This window comes from Panulirus ornatus, chromosome 19, assembly GCF_036320965.1.
Source record: "Panulirus ornatus isolate Po-2019 chromosome 19, ASM3632096v1, whole genome shotgun sequence".
In the NCBI taxonomy this organism is placed as follows: domain Eukaryota; kingdom Metazoa; phylum Arthropoda; class Malacostraca; order Decapoda; family Palinuridae; genus Panulirus; species Panulirus ornatus.
In genome coordinates, this window is record NC_092242.1 from 64,583,962 (window position 1) to 64,603,548 (window position 19,587).

Sequence of the window (19,587 nt, forward strand, 5' to 3'; positions counted from 1 at the left end):
ACAGGAATGGATGGAGGCAAGTAAGTATGAATATGTATGTGTATGTATGTAATATCTAAGTATGTATGTGTATATGTTGATGTGTATATGTGCGTATGTAGGCATTTATGTATATATGTGTATATGAGTGGATGGGCCATTCTTCGTCTGTTTCCTGGCGCTACCTCAATGACACGGGAAGCAGCAGTTAAATATAATAAAATAAAATAAATATTTATTTTATATTTTTATTTTGCATTGTCGCTGTCTCCCGCGTTAGCTAGGTAGCGCAAGGAAACAGACGAGAGAATGGCCCAACCCACCCACATACACATGTATGTACATACATGTCCACATGTGCAAATATACATACCTATACATCTTAACGTATACATATATATACACACGCAGACATATACATATATACACATGTACATAATTCAGACTGTCTGCCTTTATTCATTCCCATCGCCACCCCGCCACACATGAAATAACAACACCCTCCCCCCCGCATGTGAGCGAGGTAGCGCTAGTTAAGGACAACAAAGGCCACATTCGTTCACACTCGGTCTCTAGCTGTCATGTATAATGCACTGAAACCACAGCTCCCTTTCCACATCCAGCCCCTTAGAACTTTCCATGGTTTACCCCAGACGCTTCACATGCCCTGGTTTAATCCATTGACAGCACGTCGACCCCAGTATACCACATCGTTCCAATTCACTCTATTCCTTGCACGCCTTTCACCCTCCTACATGTTCAGGCCCCAATCACTCAAAATCTTTTTCACTCCATCTTTCCACCTCCAATTTGGTCTCCCACTTGTCCTCGTTCCCTCCACCTCTGACACATGTATCCTCTTAGTCAATCTTTCCTCACTCATTCTCTCCATGTGACCAAACCATTTCAAAACACTCTCTTCTGCTCGCTTAACCACACTCTTTTTATTACCACACATCTCTCTTACCCTATTATTACTTACTTGATCAAACCACCTCACACCACATATTGTTCTCAAACATCTCATTTCCAGCATATCCAAAATAAAATAAATATATACCTATTTTTTATTAGCGCCAGGAAACAGACGAGGAATGGGCCATCCACTCATATACACATATATACATAAATGCCCACATATACACATCAACAACTTAGACATTACATAAGACATTGCATACATACACATGTACATATTCATACTTGCTTGCCTTCATCCATTCCTGGTGCTACCCTGCCCACACGAAATAGCAGCGCTATTCCCAGCTTCAGCGAGGTAGAGCCAGGAAAACAGACAAAAAAGTTGGAAGGATGGAGTGAAAAGATTTTGGGCGATTGAGGGCTGAACACACAGGAGGGTTTGAGGCATGCAAGGAGTAGTAAATTGGAATGATGTGGTATACCAGGGTCGATGTACTGTCAATAGTTTCGGTGCATTACACATGACAGCTAGAGAATGGATGTCAGCTGATGTGGCCCTCCTTCGTCTGTTCGTGGGGCAATCTTGCGAACATGGGAAATGGCAATCAAGTTTAGTTGAGAGATAAAGGTCTTGGGTGCATTGAGGAGTGTGTGAAAAGTTAGGTCATTGTGTTTGATGGCAAAGATGGGCCATGAATAATTAGAAAAAGAACAGATGGTTGGTGTATTTGGAAAAGATATTCGTGAGGACAATATGTGATGTTAAGAGGGTTAATAGTGAAAGAAATGTGAAAAAAAAGGGCTGTGTGATAGCAGAGCACAACGTCTAGAGCTAAAGCGGTTTGTACCTCTGGAAAGGATGAGTGAAGAAAGACAAAGAGATAAATATGTCAAGTAGGAAAAGTAAGGGGAAGGGGGAAGACTAAACTGGTGGAAGGAATAAGTGAAAGATGCTAAAAGTTATCTTGGGGCCTGAACATGCAGGAGGCAGAGAGAAGCTCATGGGATAGAGCAAATTGGAGAGATGTGGTATGCAGGGAAATATATTCTGATGATAGGCTGAACTAGGGCACTATAAGTGATAAGAGAAAACTATGGAAAGGTTTGTGGGGTTTGGCTGTGGAAAGGGGGCTTTCTCTCTTTGATCCATTATACATTACAGCGAGAGAATGGATGTGAACAAATAAGGCTGTTCTTTGTTCCTGGTGCAACCTTACAAATGCTGGAAATGGCAAAATGCCACAATAATGCTGGGATTGTGAAAAAAATGTAATTTAAAACTATATATACCTTACAAATTCAGGAAATGGCAAACAAGTATGAATAAAAATTCATTCAAGATAAATGCCATAATTATGCTGACAGCGTGAACGAAATTTACTTTATCAAGTAGAGTTTTATGTTGCTACAGGTGGGCAGGATATGGCCAGTTCATTAACTTTGATAAAATTACTCAATTTTGATTTTTTTCATTGCCATTGCCTATGGCAAACACTTTGCCTTCCTTTTTTTTTGGAAGTAGGAAGCACAATTGTGACATGGAGAAAAGGTAATTCCTTTAATTTGGCTGCTGGATAGTCAAAGCACATTATTTGCTATGCTAACTTGTGGCAGCACTAAAGCCAGGTTTACAAATGATGACAAAAGACTTTTCTAAATTTATTACAAATGCTGGCAACATATTAGAGTTTGAACAAGCATTGGCAGTAACTAAAAATATGAATTCTATTTCATAATGCAATGTAATATTACATACAATCTAATTAGCAACAGTGAATAAATATCAAACACTATGTACATGTCTGTGTTCATTACAACTGCACTTCCAAGCTGTTGTGAAGTGTTATATGTAATAAATCCAATTGCAGGTTGACATTAAACAGATTTATATACAAACCTATTTTTTGGATACTTTAATACCTGTACCAAACAATACTGCAAGGCATCCCTCTATTGAACATCCATACTTTTATACCCAACTATTAATAGTACAGAATATATTGTCTTTAACATTTGCCATAAAGACATCAGCCAGATTAAAACATAAATCACACTGAATAACACAAATTTTGACTCAAATGTACCAATTGAACTTCAGCTCCTAGTATAATGAGCTTAGTGACATACATTATGTGCAGCAATAGACAAATCATATTCACTGCCAGTAGACTTTCTCCTGCATTTGTGGAAAAGTGACTAGATCCTGATTCTACTTGTATTACAGTAAACATCAATAGAAATAAAAAAAAAGTATATATAGTACAAGCATAAATAGTTCCCTGAAACACTATGTATGACAGGCACACTAAAGATTTAAGTGGATTTCTTGTAATATGAAAAAGATGAATGATTAGAAACTGTTTGCAAATAAGAACATCATCTGCAAGTTTTCTTATTTTCTTTGACATTTTTAAAACACTGGATTCACAGATCCACTTATGACCTTATAGTTTTGTGTGTGCAATATTATTAAAAAAGGAACACCTGAATTTATGTTGTATCTCTGACTATAAAACAATGTATTTTACAGATATGGATGATTAGGTGATGTTTTTCTACATTTTATGAAGATAACATAGGTTTTAAAGATGTGCACTGGTTCACTTGAGGCTATTGTAGATATGTATTGCACTGCATCACTTCAGCACTGACATAAAAATAATGCACATCTTCATTACCATTCAAAACAATTTCATGAAATCACATGCATTTCTGTAGCAACTACTCCAGTACTTTATTCAATCTTCTGCTCAGTTGCATGAGAAATATATAGAGTATGTACAGCAGTTTAGTGAAAATACAGTAGATTATAAGAGTGATTAGCATAATTAAAATGAATGGTAGATATTCAGATACAGCTATTGCTAGATTTTTAATAAATCTAGTTTTATACAATATATATTCCTTTTCTGTGATTTTTTTTTTTAAGGACAACTTCCCTTGCTGCTTACATACTACTAACAGCAAATATCACCACCTATAAAGAAACCTTTATAAAAGGTTCACCATAATATAAAACAGATAATGTGAATTAACGAGGATCCACTGAAGTCAAATGTTCGTTGTTCGACAAAAAATACAAATACACACCCAATTGACAACAAAATGAACACTCCAGTTACATAGAAACACAAACACTCAGGACACTGCACTTATGTTCATTCATACATTCCTATCATTATTACCCAAACAATGGAATGGCTATGGTCTCATAGACTAGCTATTCAATATTCTGATGGAGGGCTACACGTAAATCAGCACCTTATACTGAAGAAGCAGATGCATTCTAATAAGTTTGAATGTCACATGGATCTTGCTGTCAGTTGGTATCTTTATTATGCCATTAGATTAAACTGCAAATAATATCCAAAACCTTCATTGCTGACATCTGTTTCAGTTTGTTTTTAATAATCTATCTGAAAAGCACAAGTAACAGTATCTTGATGCAGTGAATAGACAAAAAACAAGTTTTGGAAAATGTAAAATATATAAATAACCTGCTATTAATATACATAAATAGCAAAATTGATAATATTGGGTAATTATGCAACATATCGATAAAGGTGCTTATATGCACTTGCTCCATTTCATTTAAGTGCGAATCGATTGCATAGGGATGTGCATATGCACTTATACTTTATTCTGTGTTTACATGCATGTATACACGAGTGAGTTTGCATGCAAAATGATGCTTTTTTAGATTTTAAACTGAAAGTATTATATGACATTTTCCTTTCTATACACTTGTTCTCAAGTTAACATTTAACAAACTAAGGGTAGTGAATATTCTTCGCACATTTCCATCTTGTATACTGATGAAAAAAATGCAACAGTTAAGCATGGATAATCAACAGGGTTTTGTTGTTATCATGTAACTTGAGGACCCCATTTTGGGGGGTCCTGTGATGTTGCCACTGCAATTCGCATAGGAAAAGGGCAAGATTGGGTTCTTTGGGTTATAAAATCCTTGACGTTGTACTTTATTCCATCTGCTGACAGTGATATTTTCCCATCATGGGTGTCTTCTTCCTCATGTTACAGTATTCTGGGTGAATCCAAAAACACCCTTAACATTAACATCAGGCCTCGAAGAAACTTTGAAAACAGCAAAGATGAATACTACTCAGTCCCTTCCTGTGGGGTTGTAGAAGGCAACTGAGAGGAATGGGAATGGGGGGCCAGAAATCCTCCCCTCCTATGTTACCAAAGGTAAAATAGGTTTCCTGTATACCAGGAATAGACGAAGAGGGGCTGCACGCTCTCGCATCCATTCTCTAACTGTCATTTTTAAAGCACTAAAATCAGACCTTCCTGTCCACAGCCAAGCACAACAGACCTCTGTGGTTTTCTCTCACCATTTTAAATGTCCTAATTCAGACCATTGACAGAATGTTGACTCATGTACACCACATTGCTCCAATTTGCTCTATCCCTTGCACATCTCTCTCTATTCATTTTTCATACTTGATCAACATTTCCCACTTTAGCGAGGTAGCACCAGGAAACTGACAAAGATAGACACATCCACTCACATATACATATACTGTACATATAAACTCATATACATATTCATACTTCCTTGCCTTCATCCATTCCAGGTACCGCGCCGCCCCACAGAGGAAAGCATTGCCACCCTGTGTGTCAGCAAGATAGCACCAGGAAACAGATGAAGAGAGGCCACATCCATACACGTTGTCATGTGTAATACTCCAAAATTATAAAGGTGATTGTTCAAACTACAGAGGCATAAGTTTGTTGAGTATTCCTGGGAAATTATATGGGAGGGTATTCATTAAGAGGGTGAAGGCATGTACAGAGCATCAAATTGGAGAAAAGCAGTGTGGTTTCAGAAGTGGTAGAGGATGTGTGGATCAGGTGTTTGCATTTTAGAATGTGGGAGAAATACTTTGAAAAACAGATGGATTTGTATGTAGCATTTATGGATCTGGAGAAGGCATATGATAGGGTTGATAGAGGTGCTTTGTGGAAGGTCTTAAGAGTGTATGGTGTGGAACGTTAAGTTGCTAGAAGCAGTGAAAAGTTTTCACCAAGGATGTAAGGCATGTGTATGAGTAGGAAGAGAGGAGAGTGATTGGTCCCTAGTGAAGGTCAGTCTGTGGCTGGGATATGTGATGTCCCCATGGTTGTTTAATTTGTTTATGGATGGGGTGTTAGGAAGGTAAGTGCAAGAGTTTTGCAGAGGGGACGAGTATGCATTCTGTTGGAGGCGAGAGGGCCTGGGAAGTGGGTCAGTTGTTGTTCTCAGATGATATAGCTCTTGTGGCCAATTCAAGTGAGAAACTGCAGAAGTTGGTGACTGTTTGGAAAAGTGTGTGAAAGGAGAAAGTTGAAAGTAAATGTGAATAAGAGCAAAGTTATTAGGTTCAGTTCACTTGACAATGGGTTCTTCATGAAACCCCTGATATAAAGAGAAAAACACCTCAGATATTCTGCAACAAGTGAAGATCCTAATAATTTTAATACTTTTTATTTTCACAACACTTACCAAATTCATCCACAAGTACATTCAGTATTAGTAGCTCATTATACCACTTCAAACACTTGTGAAACAAAAGATGTAATAAGATCATCAAAATTTTAATTTAAATTAAGGTAGTTTAGGACTAGTAGTTACACAAGTTAACATATAGGACTGTAACTTTACAGGGCTTTTGTTTTAGATCTAAAGGTATGAAGCATTTCTCATTTTTGCTGATAATTTTAACCCATCAGTATATAGAAATTGTTTTTGATTATATTCCACCTGATTACATAGTAAAGCACTTTTATTTTTTGTTGTTGTTGAGGGGGGGGTAAAATTTAAAATTTCAAGATTCCTGTTGAAAATAATTACCTAATTCATACCACAGTGTAATGGGTTTTGATTATATTTTACCAAACTCAGTATAGAAAGTTTTGATTGTAGGTGCTAAGATATATACAAAAAAAAAATCGTACTTAATGGGTTTAAATTCCCATTTTATAATTGGTTTCAAAGTGGTAGGTAGTAGTTGGTTGGCAGTCAACAACCAGGGAGGAATATTACCAGTACTATCCACTTGGGTATCAGGGGGGTTAGTGAGCCAGAATTTCAGACCCATGTAGCTTTCTTTTCTTTCTGCCTCACCCACATGTGAACTACTGGCATTCTGTCATACATAACACGTGACAACACTTAACTCATACAGCTCATTCTTCATAACTCTAGATTTTCCTGTGGTGAGCACTATGTGCTAGCCCTGCCTTTTGGCAATATGATAGGAGCCATAGATGGAAGTATTAGGTAGGAGAATTTAGGCAGGAGCATTAGGTAGAAGTACTAGGTAGGAACATTAGACAGGAGCATTAAGTAGAAGTTGTCAGCAGGAACATGAGGTAGGAGCCTCTGCAAACAATGCAATTCAGTTGCCCTTCGCCAGTGGGCTAAAGGCTAATAAGTGACACTGGAGTTTAGTTATAAAGACTATTGCTGTGGCCACCCCTAAAGGGAGTTCCAGATGAGCACAGGCATCAGAGATATAGAGATAGATAGGTTTCAAAGTTTGCAATAGGACTGTGGTAATGCAAATATTGTCTTGAAGCAATATTGTCAGTTATTACCAATAATTCTAAATATATGTGGTCTGAACTCTAAAAGTAAAATAACCTACTGAAAATTCTTCAGAGTAACTATTTTCAATGGATCTCTCATTAGTTAAACTTTAAAACTAGTGCTGCATTATCCATTAGTGATAAAATTCTGCAAATACTTGGTGTCTTAGCCCACTTATGTTTGAAACTAATATCAAATATTCCAATGGTAACATCACTCATGCTTACTTAAATTATGAATTTCATTATCAGTGATTTTGGATGACTGTGATAACATGATTCGAGTGTATTTACCTGTTTGACCGAGTGAAAAGCTCTTTAAGTATATTGGCTCTTGGTTTCTGGCAAGAACTTTAAAACAGACTTTTTACGTTATTTTAAGCAATGTAGATTTAGTGAGAATAAAGGAGAAGGATATTTTGAAGAAGACAGATGTGATGTACATTATTAACAAACATTAATATGGTACCACAGTACACTAACTTTATTTACAAATGTATCCATAAATGGATGTGAAAGCTGTGCACCACCATCGTATTCAACCAGGAATATCTTAAGTCAGAACTGTGTATCCATTATATTCAATTTTGATACTTTTGTGTTATCAGTGTGTTATTTATTAATATCCATAAAAGCAGTTAAAATGTAGTTAACTGCATCCTGGTTATCACTGTACTGGCAAGTTTTCAATCAGACTAATATAGGTGCATAAAATAATGCTTAATGGACGTCACTTACAAGCACTCATGTTTCTGAAGACATGTTGCAGTCACTGGCATGGGTCGTGTAGATCACTGAGTAAAAGCTGCATAAGAACCCGAAATGATATGAACCCAAAACATTCTAATCATTACAGGTTTAACGGCATTCACAGAGAAGACTGATAATCAAAGCACCCTGATATGCTTCTAAAAATTCATAATCTGTAGCTGTCTATTTCACTGATGAAATGTGAAAGTCGCTCTTCAGAGTCGTACTCATGGGTAAGATACAAAACCCGTATACTGTCATGTGTGTAACTTTCCAAAACTCCTTCCGTTTCAAAAAGTTTTACAGCATTTCGTATTGGGTCCACACATACACTCTCACCTGAGAAGAGAGAAAATGTTATCATTAATTTAACTATGGTTTCAATTCAGTTTACCAAACAACTTGAGACAGGATTATGCAAATAAGGCTATTATTCACATTCCCAAAGCTAAATTATTATGGTGGGATACTCGGTTAGAAAGGACAGTAGAATATCTAATACTAAATTTGCTCGGAATTTCCCCTTCCTATCCCCTAGGTTGGTGTGTCTGTTGTTCTGGCTAAATTTAGGCCTATCAACTTCCAAGACCACTAACATCAAGTTATAACCACCAGCCAAAACATGTCCTTCAGTAGTAAAAGGTAATTCTAACACCATATTCACTATTACTATGCATGTGACCAGTCACCCTTGTAACTAAATATAATGGTAAGTTGGTAGGCACACAGATTTCATCAACTCAGAAATAACTTAACAGTCTACAGTTTTATCAATGACTTTTTGAGCATTCAAAGCATAACTGGTTATACAAAACTTTCCTAAATGTTGTAACTCCTGACTTATAACACACACCCTAAAAACGAAGATGCAGCAGCAATAATGGAAACATTTGCTGAAGATCTTGAGTTAGGATAATCAGGTAAAAAAACTTCACTAATGTCTCTGAAAAAGCACTGGCGGAAAACTTTGGGTTTTTGGACAAATGAAATAAGCCAATTATGGGTAGAGCTAGCTCAGAAGCATACAAATTTATAATATTAAGAGGTATGCCATCCTATCCACATGCCTTGCCTACCTGCAACTAGGTTCGTTAGACGATTGGGAGGGGACAACCACTAATTTTGATAAAGAGAAATGTGAAAAAAAACTATTACTACAAGAGTTTGCTATAGACTGACCAAGTAGAAAATGAGAAGGAAAGGTTGTGTTACAAGTGGTAAAGGCAATTATATTGGAAAAATTTAAATTTTTCTAATGAATGGCGATCATACCATATCTTAGTGTGCCTTTCTCCACAAGAGATGTAATATGATGTTGTGAATTCTGAATGAACTCCTTATCAGGCATCTGTTTGGTGACCAGTATGCTGAGGTTGCGTGCAGTGTAGTAATAGGCATCTAGCATTGGGGTGAGCATATTTGTCCATGCCCTGATGACCTCCAGCGAGGAAGCAGATGGTACAACCTTGTAGCACTTGGAGAAGGTCATGTCATCCTCATCAGAGTCTTCTGACCATCTGCTACTTGTCTTCTGTGAAATTTTTAGCTCTATATTAGAATTATTTCCAAAGAAACTATACTGTTATACTATAATCATTCTAATTTTTGTTTTACACTACTTGTCAATGAAACCTCTACTCCAATAACATGTAGTGTATCCACTGCCTAATGACCTATGCTTGGTATATAAAACTATGGTTCAAGAAAAATCGAAATATATCTGGGTCATCACAAGGCATGCACACCAATGGACAGCTTTAGAATAAATCAACTGGATTTAGTTGTCACAGTATTTTTTGACAAGAGGGAACTTAAAAGTGAATGTGTTAAAAAGCACTTACACCGATGTTTACAGTTAAAAATTAAAAGGGTAGTTATATTCTTTAGTTGAAATTTAATAATTATGACTAACCCCTGCATCCTGCAGTAGGCCCATGTCAACAAGGCTGTCCACGGACTGATGGAGTACAGTGTCCAGATTAACACAAGGTGGACACAATATGAACTCATGCTGCAGCAACTGAGATAGGCGTACTGCTTTTCTAATCAGCTGCAAAGAGTATAAGATCATTTATCACTAAGTTACATCATAATCTGTAACATATATGCAACAGAAAGTGAGAAGAGGAAGTAGGAGAGGGAGGGACAGAGTGAATTTATGATCAGTTAATGAAGTTGACTTTTGGTGAAATTGGTACTCTCAATATTTTTTACAACTACTGTACAATTTAGCAGTCAGTCTCAAAACCAAATGATTGGACATATGTATGATGCAGGTACTGAGGATAATGAAAGTAACATTAAATGTACACAAAATCATGTGCTGATCCCCCTTAAAACTGCAAATCAAAGAACAATGTTTCATCTTGCCTTACAAACCTTTTCTCTATCTACCAGGAAGTCAGGTGAGCAATCCTTGTAGTTCCATAAATCATAATCTAGCTGTGACAGTAAGCTGGTAACTGTAACATAAAATCAAATTTATTATACATATCTAGGCTATTTTACGAGAATTACAGAATCTTAAACTAATATTAAAACAAACATTTCAATACCTATACAAAATCTTTAGACACACAGTCTGGTTTTTCCACATATACAAAGCAAAATGGTCAAAAAGAATATTTCCTGAATAATCAAAGCAACCATTAATCCCCATGCCTGTAAGTGTTGAATTTGATCAAAGTATGAATTATGTACATGTGTATATAAGTATATGTCTGTGTATGTATATATATGTATACATTGAAATGTATATGTATGTATATGTGCATGTGTGGACATGTATGTATATACATGTGTATGTGGGTGGGTTGGGCCATTCTTTCATCTGTTTCCTTGTGCTACCTTGCTAATGCGGGAGACAGCAACAAAGTATAATAAATAAAACATATACAGATTTATTTATTATTTTATTTTGCTTTGTCGCTGTCTCCCGCATTAGCGAGGTGGCACAAGGAAACAGATGAAAGAATGGCCCAACCCACCCACATACACATGTATATACATACACGTCCACACAAGCAAATATACATACCTAAACATCTCAATGTATACATATATATACACACACAGACATATACATATATACACATGTACATAATTCATACTGTCTGCCTTTATTCATTCCCATCGCTACCCCGCCACACATGAAATAACAACCCCCTCCTCCCTCATGTGCGCAAGGTAGTGCTAGGAAAAGACAACAAAGGCCACATTCGTTCACACTCAGTCTCTGTCATGTAATAATGCACCAAAACCACAGCTCCCTTTCCACATCCAGGCCCCACAGAACTTTCCATATATATATATAATATATATATATATATTTTTTTTTTTTTTTTGCCGGTCTCCCGCGTTTGCGAGGTAGCGCAAGGAAACAGACGAAAGAAATGGCCCAACCCACCCCCATACACATGTATATACATACGTCCATACACATGTATATACATACGTCCACACACGCAAATATACATACCTACACAGCTTTACATGGTTTACCCCAGACGCTTCACATGCCCTGATTCAATCCACTGACAGCACGTCAACCCCGGTATACCACATCAATCCAATTCACTCTATTCCTTGTCCTCCTTTCACCCTCCTGCATGTTCAGGACCCGATCACACAAAATCTTTTTCACTCCATCTTTCCACCTCCAATTTGGTCTCCCACTTCTCCTCGTTCCCTCCACCTCCAACACATATATCCTCTTGGTCAATCTTTCCTCACTCATTCTCTCCATGTGCCCAAAACATTTCAAAACACCCTCTTCTGCTCTCTCAACCACGCTCTTTTTATTTCCACACATCTCTCTTACCCTTACGTTACTTACTCGATCAAACCACCTCACACCACACATTGTCCTCAAACATCTCATTTCCAGCACATCCATCCTCCTGCGCACAACTCTATCCATAGTCCATGCCTCGCAACCATACAACATTGTTGGGACCATTATTCCTTCAAACATACCCATTTTTGCTTTCCGAGATAATGTTCTCGACTTCCACACATTCTTCAAGGCTCCCAGGATTTTCGCCCCCTCCCCCACCCTATGATCCACTTCCGCTTCCATGGTTCCATCCGCTGCCAGATCCACTCCCAGATATCTAAAACACTTTACTACCTCCAGTTTTTCTCCATTCAAACTTACCTCCCAATTGACTTGACCCTCAACCCTACTGTACCTAATAACCTTGCTCTTATTCACATTTACTCTTAACTTTCTTCTTTCACACACTTTACCAAACTCAGTCACCAGCTTCTGCAGTTTCTCACATGAATCAGCCACCAGCGCTGTATAATCAGCGAACAACAACTGACTCACTTCCCAAGCTCTCTCATCCCCAACAGACTTCATACTTGCCCCTCTTTCCAAAACTCTTGCATTCACCTCCCTAACAACCCCATCCATAATATATATATATATATATATATATATATATATATATTTTTTTTTTTTTTTTTTTTTTTTTTTTTTTTTTTTTTTCCAAAAGAGGGAACAGAGAAGAGGGCCAGGTGAGGATATTCCCTCAAAGGCCCAGTCCTCTGTTCTTAACGCTACCTCGCTATCGCGGGAAATAGCGAATAGTATGAAAAAAAAAAAAAAAAAAAAAAAAAATATATATATATATATATATATATATATATATATATTTTTTTTTTTTTTTTTTTTTTTTGCCGGTCTCCCGCGTTTGCGAGGTAGCGCAAGGAAACAGACGAAAGAAATGGCCCAACCTACCCCCATACACATGTATATACATACGTCCACACACGCAGATATACATACCTACACAGCTTTCCATGGTTTACCCCAGACGCTTCACATGCCCTGATTCAATCCACCGACAGCACGTCAACCCCGGCACACCACATCGCTCCAACTCACTCCATTCCCCGCCCTCCCCTCACCCTCCCGCACGCTCAGGCCCCAATCACACAAAATCCCCCCCACTCCATCCTTCCACCCCCAAACTGGGGGTCCCCCCCCCCCCCCTTTCCGACACACACATCCTCCCGGCCAACCTCTCCTCACTCACTCTCTCCATGTGCCCAAACCACCTCAAAACACCCTCCTCCGCTCTCCCAACCACGCTCTTCCCACTTCCACACATCTCTCCCACCCCCACGCCACCTACTCGATCAAACCACCTCACACCACACATTGTCCTCAAACATCTCATTTCCAGCACATCCATCCTCCTGCGCACCACTCTATCCATAGCCCACGCCTCGCAACCATACAACATTGTTGGAACCACTATTCCTTCAAACATACCCATTTTTGCTTTCCGAGATAATGTTCTCGACTTCCACACATTCTTCAAGGCTCCCAGAATTTTCGCCCCCTCCCCCACCCTATGATCCACTTCCGCTTCCATGGTTCCATCCGCTGCCAGATCCACTCCCAGATATCTAAAACACTTCACTTCCTCCAGTTTTTCTCCATTCAAACTTACCTCCCAATTGACTTGACCCTCAACCCTACTGTACCTAATAACCTAATAATATATATATATATAATATAATATATATATATATATATATATATATATATATATATATATATATATATATATATATATATATTTTCTTTTTTCTTTCAAACTATTCGCCATTTCCCGCATTAGCGAGGTAGCGTTAAGAACAGAGGACTGGGCCTTTGAGGGAATACCCTCACCTGGCCCAATTCTCTGTTCCTTCTTTTGGAAAATTGAAAAAAAAAAAAAAAAAACGAGAGGGGAGGATTTCCAGCCCCCCGCTCCCTCCCCTTTTAGTCGCCTTTATATATATATATATTTTTTTTTTCAAACTATTCACCATTTCCCGCGTTAGCGAGGTAGCGTTAAGAACAGAGGACTGGGCCATTGAGGAATATCCTCACCTGGCCCCCTTCTCTGTTCCTTCTTTTGGAAAATTAAAAAACATTGAGAGGGGAGGATTTCCAGCCCCCCGCTCCCTCCCCTTTTAGTCGCCTTCTACGACACGCAGGGAATACATGGGAAGTATTCTTTCTCCCCTATCCCCAGGGATAATATATATATATATATATATATATATATATATATATATATATATATATATATATGTAGTGCATGGAAACAGACAAAGAATGGCCCAACCCACTCATACACACACACACACACACACACACACGTGTAACAGATGAATTAACTGCTGTTTATCAAAGTCACAACGCAAGTGGTAGACTCCAAAGAGACACTCAAGAAGCTGATGACAGTTTGGAAGGACGAGTGAACAGAGAAAGCTGAGAGTAAATATGAACAAAAGTGAAGTAATGAGATGTCAGGGTAGTGGGATACGTATAAGTGGGGTGCTTTAGGTACCCCAGGTACATGGCAGCAGACAAACCAAGGGGGTTGAGGCACATCATAGACTAGAAGGGGCTAGTTCCTGGGTGTATCAGGGAGCATATGGAAACACTGGTCAGTCTGTTATGGCAATGATGAGAATGTTTAATGGTATAGTAGTCTTGAAAGTGTTGTAAAAATGTGTCCTGTGCCTTAAATGGAAAGAAGGAGTGGACATGTTGGAATTTGAATGCCTGAGGACATGTAAGGTGGGTTGACTGCAAAAGGAATGAAAGTGTGAGAAAGAGATGTGATAGTAAGAGCAATATTATTCATATTGCTCTTGTTGAAAAGGCTTGGACACTTGGAGAAGATGGGCAAAGAAAGACTGAAGATGGATGGATGAAGTGAAGGAGGTTTTGGAATATTAGGGCAGGAATGTTCAGGAGGATGAAAGGCATGCATGGGATAAAATGAACTAAATCAATGTGGCATAACAGGGGTAATGCTGTATTAACAGGCTGAACCAGACATATGAAATAAACTAGTTTCCCTTTATTGCACAAGACAGCTACAAAGTGAATGTGTGCAAATGAAGCCATTCTCCATTTGTCCCAGACAATACCTTTCTAAGACAGGAGAAACAATAAAGTAAAAAAAAAAATTGTGATTATCTATGTTCTCACTTGCCTCTAAAATTTCATCACAATCTAACATTCACAAGTATTTTAACCCTTCCACAGCAGCAGTCCTATCCACTATAAACTCTGGGTATAAAATATTCTAAAAAAAATCTATAAACTTGTGACAACAATTAACCAAATCAATTTTCCAATTAAAATTATTTACAACTCAACCTGGTAAAACATTGCTAAGTGTGCAATTATACCCTTTCACTCTTCCACTGCAGTCATCCTCATATCCACTATAAACTCTGTGTGAGGGATTATCTCAAATATTCTAAAAAAATATAACCATAAGTTTGTTATTATCATTAACAACAAAGTAACTTTCTAAAAATCATGAACAAATCAAACTAGTGAAACAATGTGTTATCCGCCTTTTCTTTGACAATGCTCTGTTACCAGGCACATGAAGTACTAAAGGGTTACTATCAGGCATACATGGCAAGATGTGTGGTATTTCTGAAAGTGTTTTGGTCATCAACAAATATGATTATCTCAGGCATACATGGCAAGATGTGTGGTATTTCTGAAAGTGTTTTGGTCATCAACAAATATGATTATCAAGTGTCATAATGAAATATGGTCTAAGAATATGCTCTCTGTGATATGTGTTAGCCTGAATAAAAAAACATACTACAACAAACTTACCAACAATAGCATCAACTGCAAAGACAGGAGCAAGAGCACTGGCATAATAATTGAGCTCAATGACATTTGGAAGAAGAGTGATTGGTTCTATGAAAACATCAGTTTTAGAATCAGCTTTATCATTTTCTTGGGATTCTTCTGTTCTTATCAATCCAACTCCTAGCAATCTAACCTGTAAAATATAATGATATTAAAAGACTAGAGTGAGTCGAGTACCCTATTGGTATTAGAGCTATGAATGCCCTCGTTCCACATAAGTAAATCTACTTGGCACCATAAAGTATTGCTGCAAAGAGCACGTGCCATAAAGCAAAGATCATTATCATACCCTATTGCTCTTAATGATTTGAATTTGACTACCCTTGAAAAAAATAAAGAAACTGGCCAGACTTTGGTAATCATGTTATATGCTATTACATACATTCCGAATGAGATCCTACTTTTAAAAAGCTACAAAAAGGTTTAGTTCTATGATATTTACATATGTAAACAAAAAATGTTTTCATGGGTACAGTGTCTTAGCTTACTGGATCTGCTTGTATCAGTCTGAGACTGTGATGTCTACCTCATTTGTTTTTTCTTTGGAGGATGACTCTGGGGTTCTCTGTAGTTCAGTTTTAATGAAGTTTCAGATTAAATTAAGAAACTGAAAGATTCTAGAAACAAAGACCAACCTATGTAACAAACAGATGATCCCCATATTAATACTTTAATTAACTGCAAATGTACTTGTGATAGTTCCTGATAATTGATGATGACTACTTTTTTTAAATTTTCAATAACTTTCCATTCTGGAGACCCCCACCTACATTCAGTGGTTCTATATCAGCAAATATTTAGGAAGAAAAAACTTAAAAAACCTCAACTAGAGAAACCACCAGCAAAGCTACAAACTCAGAAGGGAAATGATAGGGAATTATTTTGTCACCAGATAATGAAGTACATCTAATGGAAATCTGCAGGAGAATTCTTAAACTGATAAAACACAATTTCCTTTCCACAGCAAAATCTGGCCATGAACCCATGCAACAGAAGGAATGGAGAAATAAGGTAAAACTTATACTCACATTCCAAACTGATGACAATGCTTATGACTAACAGTTCCAAAACTGGAGGGATGTATTATTGTGTAACTGATAATTCAAACAGCAAAATTACTTCTAATAATTAAGTACTCATTCCAAAACTAGTAGTTCAACCGACGATTATTGGTCTATCAAATAATTAAAAAGCATAAAAACACTGTGAATGATGTCCCAAGAGTGCTTAGAGTACACAGACTGGTAAAACTTGCATGCAGTGTTTATAAACAATATAATACTTTTTTACAATTTACAATGCACATGATTAATATGGCATCAGCAGAAAATAGGCCTGAAAGATTAATGTGCTTTAACACCATAAACGTTCAACATGAATTTCATGACCAAAAGAGCATTAGGAATGCAAACAAGTGTACAATAAGTTTCCTTATGCCAAACCTATAAAAAGTTGTTTGGTCTGTTTACAAATAAAGGTCTAAAAGAACTATAACATATTAAAGAAAAACTGACCAAGGACCAATTTCTTTTCTAAATAAGCTGCACTTTTAATCAATGAACTTCAGCGAGTTACTTAAGAAGACCTATGGACTTTCTCAGCTAAAAATATAGTTTTCATGAATTACATGTCCATTTTATTGTGTCCATATGCTGCCCTGGTTGAAAAGTATCAGAAAGTAGTTTGAAATTCACTGAGGTCTTGTTCATCAGTAACTCAGCCTGAGACATAAAAGTGAAAGCTGCTTTCTATTCATCTCTTAATAGGAATCCATTCACAGATCAAACTGGTTGAGACAAACTGCTCACTCTTGAGCCCACCTTCTGATAATGAATGGTTAATTCAAAGGACCCATACAATACATTCTCATCACAACTCGGCTAACCAAAGCTTCCTGCAACTCACCACTGTCTGAGCATAATCTTGAAAGATTTTTCAAAGCAGGGCACACCTAGTTTTATAATCATATTGCTGCTGCCAAGACTGTAGTTTGCAAAACAAATACAAATCAAACTGCTCACAATGATCCAAATTTGATGTATACAAAAAAAATCTTCTGAATTCACATAAATATAATGGAGCACCTTTTAGATCAGAGTACAGCTTCCTTTACATTTACAACAAACAATTGTGTATGTGATACGGGCAAAATTAGAGCAATTCATTCACGCTCATCATTTGCTTACAGCTACCAAATATGCAATGGCCAACTGTATAAAGGGTTCTTGGCAGAGGATTTAAATGAGCTGATAGCCCATGACCTAGTAATGATGACATGGATCCAACTGTTCTGACCCACTGGAGATTGTCTTGCCTACAGGCTGTTACAAGAATAGGAGACGCACCATTTAGGAAGTTTAAACTAATGGAATTATGGTCCAATTACCCATTAGATAAATCTTGGTAGATTTGTCTTATAAGCTCATCAAATACAATAAACTTTTATCCTAAAAGTTCAACTTTTTTCAGCATAAATAAGTTCATTCCCCTTACAAGTTTAATTTTGTACTAATAATTATACTGTAAATCTTAGGGATAAATGAAGTTAACCAAAAAGCAGTGATAACTTACAGCATGCATAACAACATCTTCGGAGCTGCCTGAGAAACCTGTGTCTCTTTTTCGGGTCCACAGGGAATCTCGTAGGGCATCAAGTGCTTTGGTAAGAGTAGATAAATGAGTTCCTTCACGGTACACATAAGATAACAGCCATGCTATAGCATTTGTTGACATGATAGCTTGACATCTTTCAGCATCTGTTGGAGAGAACAAGAAGAATGCATATGTTGGCTTCAGTGAAAATCTGTAAAAACCTTAAAACTAATAATACTAGATTTACTAACATATTCCATAAATTCAAACTGTTTTAATACTTTCCGTAATACTTAATGCTTTCAGTGGTATAATATTACTGATTACTTGGAGTTAGTGTATTTGTTTAGTCTTGGAACCATGTCCATACAGTAGCATATACAAAACAGTTAACAGTCATGATATGCAAAGCATCACTGTACTGCATCTGTCTATAATGACCATGTAAAAGGAAATTTTTTCTTGATAATCTCTATACATCATTTACATTGTTTTACACTACAACTGATCTTAAAATAAACAAAAGGCGCCACTCCTATGATTAAATAATGATTTTTCCCACTCAATTTCCAAATCCTATCATATTACTGACTGACATAGTGGGCAAAGTTCTATAAACATGTACCTGTTGAATCCTAAAAATACCATAGATTAACTAATGGCTGGGATTACCTAATATTTCAGAGTATTTCTTATTTTACCAACTAAATTGGTTTCTTTCAATTTTTAATCTTTAAGGATGAAATTCAGGTATGCATAACATACAATAAAGATTTATGGATGAAGCAGCATTTCAACACATCCTCTTCAGCTCTCTCAACCATACTCTTCTTATTACCCCACCTCTCTTTTACCCTTTTTATTACTTAATCAAACTACCTCACACCACATAAAGTCCTCAAACATTTCATTTCAAACACATCCATCCTACTCTGCACATCATCATCTACAGCCCATGCCTTGCATCCAAACAGCACCACTGGGACTACTTTGCTTTCAAACATCCACTTTTTGCCCTCCCTGATAATGACCTCTCTTTCCACACATCCCTCAATGCTCCAAGAACC

At 37.2% G+C, this 19,587-nt stretch overlaps 1 protein-coding gene and 1 long non-coding RNA gene across 10 annotated transcripts in view; one reads left to right on the plus strand and one right to left on the minus strand.

The window, feature by feature from the left end:
• LOC139755610 (uncharacterized) overlaps window positions 1-5,641 on the plus strand; it is a 30,840-nt gene extending 25,199 nt beyond the window's left edge. For both annotated transcript variants that reach the window (XR_011714133.1, XR_011714134.1), the window contains exon 3: window positions 5,499-5,641. This is a non-coding gene — a long non-coding RNA (uncharacterized lncRNA). The remainder of the gene's footprint in view (window positions 1-5,498) is intronic.
• Window positions 2,547-19,587, minus strand: part of mino (glycerol-3-phosphate acyltransferase mino) — an 86,352-nt gene continuing 69,311 nt past the window's right edge. For all 8 annotated transcript variants that reach the window (XM_071674151.1, XM_071674150.1, XM_071674156.1 and 5 more), the window contains 6 exons: window positions 18,500-18,684; window positions 15,890-16,061; window positions 10,621-10,703; window positions 10,154-10,291; window positions 9,514-9,772; window positions 2,547-8,580 (listed from right to left, as the gene is read on the minus strand). In XM_071674151.1, the coding sequence (XP_071530252.1) occupies window positions 8,408-8,580; window positions 9,514-9,772; window positions 10,154-10,291; window positions 10,621-10,703; window positions 15,890-16,061; window positions 18,500-18,684 (1,010 nt within the window). In that variant the 3' untranslated portion in view covers window positions 2,547-8,407. The remainder of the gene's footprint in view (window positions 8,581-9,513; window positions 9,773-10,153; window positions 10,292-10,620; window positions 10,704-15,889; window positions 16,062-18,499; window positions 18,685-19,587) is intronic.